General features: G+C 46.1%; 1 protein-coding gene and 1 long non-coding RNA gene across 2 annotated transcripts; both read right to left on the minus strand.

The window, feature by feature from the left end:
• Positions 1–1,999: 1,999 nt before the first annotated feature.
• On the minus strand, positions 2,000–5,634 carry LOC121880170. The gene is made up of 3 exons (XR_006091500.1): positions 5,616–5,634; positions 2,144–2,236; positions 2,000–2,031 (listed from the first exon to the last, which is right to left on the minus strand). It is a non-coding gene; the product is annotated as an uncharacterized LOC121880170 (long non-coding RNA).
• Positions 5,635–7,994: 2,360 nt separating this feature from the next.
• On the minus strand, positions 7,995–10,580 carry LOC121880124 (prostatic spermine-binding protein-like). Its single transcript, XM_042387182.1, has 4 exons — positions 10,565–10,580; positions 9,019–9,231; positions 8,314–8,484; positions 7,995–8,170 (listed from the first exon to the last, which is right to left on the minus strand). The coding sequence occupies exons 1-4, from the start codon at positions 10,578–10,580 to the stop codon at positions 7,995–7,997; spliced, it is 576 nt and encodes a 191-aa protein (XP_042243116.1).
• Between the last annotated feature and the right edge of the window lie 809 nt (positions 10,581–11,389).

An 11,389-nucleotide genomic window follows, 5' to 3' on the forward strand; every position in this document is an offset into this window, starting at 1 on the left:
ACACATTCTTTCCTTAAAACACACCACTTCCTTCCCTCCCTACACTTTTTCCTTCTAAAACAAACACCTAATCTTTCCTCACATAAACACACACCTAATCCTTCCTCCATACAAGACACACACCTAATCCCTTCCCTCCCTACAGACAAACACCCTATCTTTCCTCCCTACAAGACAAACACCTAATCTTTTCCCTCCATACAAGACACACTAATCCTTCCCTCCCATGAACACACCTAACCCCTTCCTCCCTACAAGACACACCCTAATCCTTCCTCTACCATACAAACACCTAATCTTTCCTCCATACAAGACACACACCCCGTCCTTCCCTCCCACTTCAGACACACACCTAATCCTTCCTCCCCACTAAGACAAACACCTAATCTTTCCTCCCTACAAGACAAACACCCCTGTCTTTCCCTCCCACCCACAAAACACACATACATTTCCTCCACATACAAACACCTAACCCTTCTCCCCTAAACCCCTCATACACTTCTCTTCCCTCCCCAAACACCTAATCTTTCCTTACAAAACCTAATCCTTCCTCCCTTACAAGACACACCTAACCTTCCCTCCCTACAAAGACACCTATCTTTCCTCCCTACAAGACACACACCCCTGTCTTCCTCACTTACAACACTTTTTCTTCCTCCACACAAGACACACACCCTACACCTACAGACACACTGTCCTTCCCTAAGACAAACACCTAATCTTCCTCCACTTCTAAGACACACACCTATCCTTCCTCCATACAAGACACACCCTAATCTTTCTCCTACAAGACACACACTGTCTTTCCTCCATACAAGACACACTAATCCTTCCCTCCATAAGACACCACACCCTTCCCTCCTAAACCACCTATCCTTCCCTCCCTACAAACACCTTTCACCTCCTTACAGACACACCTAACCCTTCTCCCTACAGACACACCTAACCTTCCCTCCCCATTAAACACACACCCTATTTTCCCTCCTCCCTACAAACACACCTAACCCCTTCCCTTCTAAGACACACATAATCCCTCCCTCAAAACCGCTTTTCTTCCCTACACAAGACAAACACCCTGTCTTTCCCTCCCCTACAAACACACACACCTAATCCTTCCCTCCCTTACAAAACACACACCTAACCCTTCCCTCCCTACAAGACACACCCAATCCTTCCCTCCTACAAAGACAAACACCTAATCTTTCCTCCATAAAACACACACCTAATCCCTTCCTCCCCATACAAACACACACCTAATCCTTCCCTCCCTACAAAACAAACACCTAATCTTTCCCTCCCTACAAAGACAACACCTAATCTTTCCCTCCACATACAAAACACACACACCTAATCCTTCCCTCCCACCAAAACACACACCCTAACCCTTCCTCTCCTACAAGACACACACCTAATCTTTCCCCTCCCCAAGACAAACACCTAATCCTTCCCTCCACTCTACAAGACACACACCTAACCCTTCCCTCCCTACCAAGACACACACCCTAATCCTTTCTCTCCTACAAGACAAACACCTAATCTTTTCCATACCAAGAACACACCCCCTAATCCTTCCCTCCCCCACCAAAACACACCTATCCTTCCCCTACAAAGACAAACACCTAATCTTCTCCCTACAAAGACAAACACCTAATCTTTCCCTCCCCCATACAGACACACACCTAATCCTTCCCTCCACCACCAAGACACACACCTAACCCTTCCCTCCCTACAAAACACACCTGTCTTTCCCTCCCATACAAAACAAACACCTAATCTCTTTCCCTCCCTACAAAACAAACACCTATCTTTCCCTCCCTTACAAACACACACCTAATCCTTCCTCCCTACAAAGACACACACCCTTCCCTCCCACAAAACAAACACCCTATCTTTCCCCTCCCATACAAAACACACCTAATCCTTCCTCCCCTACAGACACACACCCTAATCTTTCCCTCCACCCACACACACACCTAATCTTTCCTCCCCCTAACCACACACACCTAACCCTTCCCTCCCTACAAGACACACCTAACCCTTCCCTCCATACCAAGACACACCCTAACCCTTCCTCCACCTAGACACACACCTAATCCTTCCCTCCCTACAGACACACACCTAACCTTCCTCCACCTGAGAACACACCTAACCCTTCCCTCCCTACAAGACACACACCTAATCTTTCCCTCCATACAAGACACACACCTAACCCTTCCCTCCCTACAAGACACACACCCTTCTTCCCTCCCTACAAGACACACACCTAACCCTTCCCTCCCTACAAAACACACACACCCAACCATTTCTCTCTACAAAACACACCCCTAACCTTTCCCTCCCTACAAAACACACACCTAACCCTTCCTCCCTACAAAACACACACCCAACCATTTCCTCTCTACAAAACACACACCCATGCATTCCTCTCTCCCAAGACCACACTCTAACCTTTCTCTCCCACCCACCAAAGACACACTAACCCCTCCCTCCCTACAAGACACACACCCAACCATTCCTCTCTACAAGACACACACCTAACCCTTCCCTCCCTACAAGACACACTCTAACCTTTCCTCATACAGCACACACCTAACCCTTCCCTCCATACAAGACACACCTAACCCTTCCTCCTAGACACACACAACCTTTCCCCTCATTGCAAAACCACACCTAATCCTTCCCCTCCCTGAACACACACCTAACCCTTCCTCCATACAAAACACACACCTAACCCTCTCCTCACTACAGAACACCTCCCTGCCTCCTCTCCTACAAACACACTGCTTTAGTCCCCTCCTACAAAACACACTCCTGACCCTTCCCTCCCTACACACACCTAACCCTCTCTCCTACACTCCTAACCTCCTCTCCCTACAAGCTTAGTCCCCTCCCTACAAACACACTCCTGACCCTTCCCTCCCTACAGACACACTAACCTCTTCTCCCTCAAAGACACACACCTAACCCTTCCCTCTCTACAAGACCTCTAACCTTTCCTCCATACACACACCTAATCCTTCCCTCTACAGAAGACACACCTAATCTTTCCTCACCTGAACACACACCTAACCTTCCCTCTCTACAAGACACACTCTAACCTTTCCTCCATACAAACACACACCTAACCCTTCCTCCTACAAAACACACACACCCACCATTTCCTCTCTATAAGACACACACCCAACGTTCCCTCTCTACAGACACACTCCCCACCTTTCTCTCCACTACAAAGACACACACCTAACCCTTCTCTCCCTACAAAAGACACACTCTAACCTTTCTCTCCCCTGAGACACACTCCTCTTTCTCTCCATACAAAACACACTAACCTTCCCCTCCCATACAAGACACACACCTAACCCTTCCACTCCACTTACACACACCTAACCCTTCCTCCTACAAGACACACACCTAACCCTTCCTCCTACAGACCACACCCTAATCTTTCCTCCTTACAAGACACCACCTAACCCTTCCTCACTACAAGACACACTCCCTAACCTTCCTCCTACAAAGACACACCTAATCCTTCCCTCCTCCACAAGACACTTCCAACCGTTCCCTCTCTTCCACAAGACACTCCTAACCTTTCTCTCCATAAAGACCACACCTAACCCTTCTCTCCTACAAGACACACTCCTAACCTTTCTCTCACACACACTCCTAACCTTTCTCTCCATACCAAGACACACACCTAACCCTTCCCTCCCACCAAGACACACACCCTAACCTTCCCTCCCTTCTAAGACACACCACTTCCTTCCCCTACAAGACACACAACTTCCTCCTACAAGACCACACACCTAATCTTTCCTCCTACAAGACACACACCTAACCCTTCCCTCACTACAAGACACACCCTAACCTTTCCTCCTACAAGACACACACCTAATCTTTTCCTCCCCCTTAAACACACACCTAACCCCTTCCCTCCTACAACACACACACCTAATCTTTCCCCTCCACATCAAAACACCACACACCTAACCCTTCCCCTCCCCTAGAGACACACACCTAACCCTTCCTCCCTACAAGACCACACCTAACCCTTCCTCCCTACAAGACACACACCCAACCGTTCCTCTCTACAGACACACTCCTAACCGTTCCTCCCATACAAGACACACACCTAACCCTCCTGAGCACACACCCAACCGTTTCTCTCTACAAGACACACACCCAACCGTTCTCTCTACAGACCTCCCTTTCTCTCCTTTAGAACACACACACCTAACCCTTCCCTCCCTAAGCCACCTAACCCTTCCCTCCATACAACACACACACCAAACCTTCCTCCTGTACACACACCTAATCTCCTCCTTTTTCCTTCCCTCCTACAAGACACACCCTAATCTTTCCCTCCCCTACAAGACACACACCTAACCCTTCCCTCCCCTACAAACACACACCTAATCTTCCCCTCCATATAAGACACACACCTAACCCTTCCTCTACAAGACACACCTAACCCTTCCCTCCCTACAAGACTTTTCTAACCCTTCCCTCCCTACAAGACCACCCAACCGTTCCTCTCTACAGAACACACTCCTAACCTTTTCCTCCCTTGAACACACACCTAACCCCTCCCTACAAAACACACATAACCATTTCCTCTCTACAAAGACACAACCAAACCGTTCCCTCTCTACAAACCTCCTAACCTTCTCTCCATACAAGACACACTAACCCTTCTCTCCTACGAACACACCCAACCGTTTCCTCTTTAAGCCTAAACCCCAACCTTTCCTCTCCTACAGACACACTCCTAACCTTTCTCTCCTTAGACACACCTAACCTTCCTCCCTACAGACACAACCGTTTCCTCTCTGATACACTCTAACCTTTCCTCCTTCACAAAGACACACACCTAACCTTCCCCTCTACAAGACACACCCAACCGTTTCCTCTCTACTAAACACACCCAACCATTCCCTCTCTCAGAACTCTAACCTTTCTCTCATACAAGACACACTAACCCTTCCCTCCCTTACAAGACACACACCTAACCTTCTCTCCCCTAAGACACACCTAACCTTTCCTCATTAGAACCTAATCCTTCCCTCGTACAAGACACACTAACCCTTCCTCCCCTAACACACCTAACCCCTCCTCTCACTGCCAGACACACTCCCAACCTCCTCTCCCTACAAAAACACATAACTAGTCCTCTACAAAACACCTCCTGACCCTTCCCTCCCTACAAGACACACCTAACCCTCTCCTCCTAACCAGACACCTCCTAATCCCTCTCCCCAAGAAACACACTAACTAGTCCTCCCTACAAGCACACACCTAACCCTTCTCTCTCCAGACACACCTAACCTTTCCCATTTTGACACACACACACCTAATCCTTCCCTCCCTACAAGACACACACCTTCCTTCCCTCACTACAGCACACACCTAACCCTCTCCTCCTACAGAGCCTCCCTAACCTCCTCTCCCTCAAAAAACATACAACTAGTCCCTCCACAAGACACCTCCAGCCCTTCCCTCCCTATAGACACACACCTAACCCTCGCCTCCTCAAAGACACACACCCTCCCCTCTCTACACATTCTAACCTTTCCTCCCTTAAAACACACACCTAATCCTTCCTCCCCTACAAGACACACTAACCCTTCCCTCCACACACAAACACACCTAACCCTCCCCTCCACACCAATCTTTCCTCCTACAAGACACACACCTAATCCTTCCCTCCCTACAAGACACACCTAACCCTTCCTCCATCAAAGACACACCTAACCCTTCCTCCCTACAAGAACCCTAATCTTTCCTCCATATAACACACACCTAACCCTTCCTCTACACACCTAATCTTTCCTCCTTACAAGACCTTTAATCCTTCCCTCCCCAAGACACACACCTAATCTTTCCTCCATATAAGACACACACCTAACCCTTCCTCCATACAAGACACACACCTCTTCCTCTCCTCACTACAGACACACTCCTAACCTCCTCTCCCTACAAAAACACACATAACTAGTCCCCTCCCTACAAGACACACTCTGCCCTTCCCTCCCCTATAAGACACACACCTAACCTCGCCTCCCTCCAAAAGACACACACCTAACCCTTCCTCTCTACAAGACACATTTCTAACCTTTCCTCCATACACACCTAATCTTCCTCCCTACAGACACACCTAACCTTCCCCTCCCATACAAGACACACACCTAACCTTCCTCCTACAAGACACACACCTAATCTTTTCCTCCCATACAGACACACACCTCTTCTTCCTCCTACAAGACACCTAATCTTCCTCCCACTTATAAGACACACACCTAACCCCTTCCCTAGACACACACAACCCTTCCCTCCTACAGACACACACCCAACCGTTTCCTCTCTACAAGACACACTCCTAACCTTTCCCTCCCCCACAGACACACACCCCTAACCCTTCCCTCCCCTACAGACACACAACCGTTCCTCTCTACAAGACCCTCTAACCTTTCTCTCCCTACAAGAACACACCTAACCCTTTCCTCCTACAAGACACACTCTATTTCTCTCTCCACCTAAGACACACACCCAAACCCTTCCCTCCCTTACAAGACACTACTTCCTTCCACCTACAAGACCACACCTATCCTTCCCCTCACGCCCAAAGACACACCTAACCTTCCCTCCCTCCCAGACACACCTAATCTTCCTCCATATAGACACACACCCCTAACCCTTCCCCTCTACAAACACCTAACCTTCCCTCCCCTACAAGACACACACCTAATCTTTCCCTCCACACAGACACACACCAACCCTTCCCTCACTACAAGACACACTCTAACCTTTCCTCCCTACAAGACCTACACCTAATCCTTCCCTCCCAGAACACACACCCTTCCTTCCCTCCTTAAAGACACACCTAACCTTCCCTCCCCTCTAGGAACACCTCTAACCTTTTCCCCTCATACAAGACACCACCTAATCCTTCCCTCCTGAGAACACATCTAACCCCTCCCTCCACATACAAGACTACACCTAATCCTTCCTCTACCAAGACACACCTAATCTTCCCTCCTACAAGACACACTCCTAACCTTCCCTCCATACAAGACAAACACCTAACCTTCCTCTACAAGACACACTTAACCTTCCCTCCCTACAAGACACCTAATCTTCCCTCCCTACCCTTCCTCCCCTACAGACACACTCCTAATCTTTCCTCCCCAAGACACACACCCTTCCTTCCCTCCATGCAAGACACACCAAACCTCGCCTCCCTATAAGACACACCTAGCCCTCGCCTCCCATAAGACACCTCCCTAACCTTCCCTCCTACAAGACACACCTAACCTTTCCTCCTACAAGACACACACCTAACCCTTCCCTCCCATACAAGACACACTCCTAATCTTTCCTCCCTACAAGACACACACCTAACCCTTCCCTCCCACCAGACACCTCCTAATCCTTCCTCCTACAAGACACCTAACCCTTCCCTCCATACAAGACACACTCTTAATCTCCCCTCCCTACAAGACACACACCTAACCTTCCCTCCATACAAGACCTTTTAACCTCGCCTCCCCATAAGACACCTAACCCTCCCTTCCTCACCAAGACACCTCCTAACCTTTCCTCCCTACAACAGACCACTCAGACTCCCTTTCTTCCGAAACTCACAAACACACAAACCCCGTGCCACAAGTATGTACCATTATACACTCATTAGTTCCGCTTAATTTAGAGTTTGGCATTTCTACTGTCATTAGAAGCAGCCAAGCAGTATGAATATACATGAGAAACCCCTTCCTCCGTATTGTAATCTTCGTGTATACGTGATTGACACCATGTGCTCACGTACAAGGTATCTAACTGCATTGGTCTTCTTCAGTATCTTTATTTCTTTACCATTGTCGTCTTCATCACCATCATCGTCAATGTCATCATCTTCATCATGTAATCACTATCGTCTTCATCACCATCGTCTTCATCACCATTGTCTTAATCACTATCGTCTTCATCACTATCGTCTTCATCTACGCCATCATTTTCATCACCATCGTCTTCATCACCATTGTCTTATTACCATCGTCTTCATCGCCATCGTTTTCATCACCATCTTCTTCATCACCTTTGTCTTCATCGCCATCGTCTTCATCTGCTTCATCACCATCATCTTCATCATCATCACCATCATCGTCAATGTCATCATCTTCATCGTATTAATCACTATCGTCTTCATCACCATCGTCTTCATCACCATTGTCTTAATCACTATCGTCTTCATCACTATCGTCTTCATCTACTGTACATCATTTTCATCACCATCGTCTTCATCACCATTGTCTTAATTACCATCGTCTTCATCGCCATCGTTTTCATCACCATCTTCTTCATCACCTTTGTCTTCATCGCCATCGTCTTCATCACCATCGTCTTCATCACCATCTTCTTCATCACCATTGTCTTCATCACCATCGTCTTCATCACCATTGGCTTCATCACCATCGTCTTCATCATCATCGTCTTCATCATCATCGTCTTCATCACCATCATTTTCATCACCATCGTCTTCATCACCATTGTCTTAATCACCATCGTCTTAATCACCATCGTCTTCATCACCATCGTCTTCATCACCTTTGTCTTCATCGCCATCGTCTTCATCACCATTGTCTTCATCACCATCGTCTTCATCACCATTGTCTTCATCACCATTGTCTTCATCATCATCGTCTTCATCATCATCGTCTTCATCACCATCGTCTTCATCATCATCGTCTTCATCACCATCGTCTCCATCACCATTGTCTTCATCATCATCGTTTTCATCACCATTGTCTTCATCATCATCGTCTTCATCATCATCGTCTTCATCACCATCGTCTTCATCACCATCATCTTCATCACCATTGTCTTCATCACCTTTGTCTTCATCACCTTTGTCTTCATCGCCATCGTCTGCATCACCATTGTCTTCATCACCATCGTCTTCATCACCATCGTCCTCATCACCATCGTTATCATCACCATTACCATCATCACTATCGTTTTCATCACCATCGTCATCATCACCATTGTCTTCATCACCACTGTCTTCATCTCCATCGTCACCATCACCATCGCCATCATCACCATTGTCTTCATCTCCATCGACTTCATCATCATCGTCATCATCACCATTGTCTTGATCACCATCGTTATCATCACCACTATCGAAATCACTATCGTCATCATCACCATCGTCTTCATCACCATCGTCTTCGTCACCATCTTCATCATCACCATTGTAGTCATCACCATCGTTTTCATCACCATCCCCTCCTCTTCTTTTGCATCATCATCGTCTTCCACTCCTCTTTTTCACCACCTTGACCTCCTCCTTCTACTCCTCCGCCTCCTTCTTTTTATCCTCCTTCTATTTCTATTTGCTTCGTATCATCTTTCTTTTTCTCCTCGTTCATCAACTTTTTATTTTAAATTTCTTCTTGTTCCTTTTATTTTCCTTCTGTCTACATCATCATCATCATATTTGTGTATTCTTCTTCTCATCACCATTTCATTATATGTGAAAGATGGCTTTGTCATTGTCTCTCTTGGCGTGCATTATAGATTTACTCTCCGTAGTACTTTATCAAGATGATTTAAAACACCATGTTAAAATTAAAATATAAACAATTACATACCATATACCCTTGTTTGGTCAATTAAGAAGTACTGGACACCACATCTTACAATAATAAATATACATCTAATACAATAAGATTTGTATTGTTTTATCGATGAAATTAACAAGCTTTTGTTTTGATTTTTTTTACATTTCTACTTAAGAATAAACGATGTAACTAACATTTTCAAATCTCATGTGAGGTAGTTTACATCCATGTAGACGTCCGGAGTATCAACAAAACTAAACCTGTACTACTAATACAGCCGAGACAATAAACCCTGGGTGTAGGTACCGAAGTGAAGATGTGGTTAAAACCCTACCTCCTGGAGCCTAGTATCCATCCACAGCAAGGTGATCTGGGGTTGCTCCGGGATCAAATCATCAACTCTTAAGATAGAAGGCGAGCGCTGTATGTACTCGACCGCTGAACTCCTATTCATGTAAAGATAAAAAAAAAAACAAAGTTTTCATAACATACTGCCATCTATAGTGACTCAAGATGAAATGCAACATCACCATTGACAAAGTAGAGATATACTATAAGTAATCGTCATCTCAAACAAAATGAACGTATCTTACAAATACTCACAATTTCCGTTATATTTATTATCTATCTAGACCACAAGGAAAGTTATGGTGGAAAGGCTCAGAAGTGTTGTGGTGAAGGGACTATTATGTTACCGGCCCACAGCTACCCACCCGCTGCTAGATATCACCAATCATCAGATGACACCCACAACGGGATACCTGTATCGATCAGTACCTCCAATTGTGTGTGGCCCTGTGTATTGTTTATTGACAACCGGTCTGTAATTTGTAGCAACAGAGAGAGAAGTTGACAGTTTCAACGTGAGTGAAAAAAAAAAAAACCGAACGCGAGAGCAATTTTAACCCAGCGTTGGAGTATAAATTAACTGTTAAAGTTCGTTGTCTGACCAGTGATTATCGTCATTGTGTGCGAGAGTATTAAAGCGTATCAGATAACTGCAATTACCATTGTGGAGGAGTGGACCGCTACAGTATAGACCGTTTCTTCATATACAGCAACATCTAATCTCAGAGATTACAACAATTTAAGCCTCAGATTCTTTCTTCGTGCTCTGTAATGTATCATGTCATTACTGGAGCGTCTCAAACTTAAATAAATCTTGGGTTTGATAGGATTTTCTGTCATCAATAGACCCCAACTACAGGTCCAGCTCCACCCAGTCACCTGGAGGATGGTGGAGGGAACCGTCCTTTCCTCCGACCTGTGGAGCTGCCTAGTGTTGACCCTTCAGTTGAGGTCTGTCTAAACGGCTGTCAGGCCTATCAATCACACTCTCATTTTCACGAATGGATGCTACTTACAGGCAGTAAACTTTCTATTCAAACGCCCAAAACTGACACACCTGCGAAAGAATCCACGGCGGCTACAGCGTGTCTGACATCACTAGTAATATACGTATACTGTACGGTATATATACAAAATATATCAATATACAGTAAAAATGCTGAAGTGTGTTGGTGGACTTTACACTTATTGGAGAAGACAGGTCGGGCTTATTCGTATGCGTGAAATAGTCCCCGGATATAACTGGTTTATAGGTGTGTTGAGTCATGCCGACGGTTCTCCACGAACTGTTCCAGGAGGTCGCACCACCAGAGGCGGGCTAGACCACGTCGTCTGAACACAAGTCCTTGGCAACACAACTCACCATTAAAACGCAAGTCACCGTTAAAACACAACTCACCGTCAAACAAACACAACTCACCGTCAAA

Source organism: Homarus americanus, unplaced genomic scaffold (genome assembly GCF_018991925.1).
Source record: "Homarus americanus isolate GMGI-L3 unplaced genomic scaffold, GMGI_Hamer_2.0 scaffold30108, whole genome shotgun sequence".
Classification (NCBI taxonomy): Eukaryota; Metazoa; Arthropoda; class Malacostraca; order Decapoda; family Nephropidae; genus Homarus; species Homarus americanus.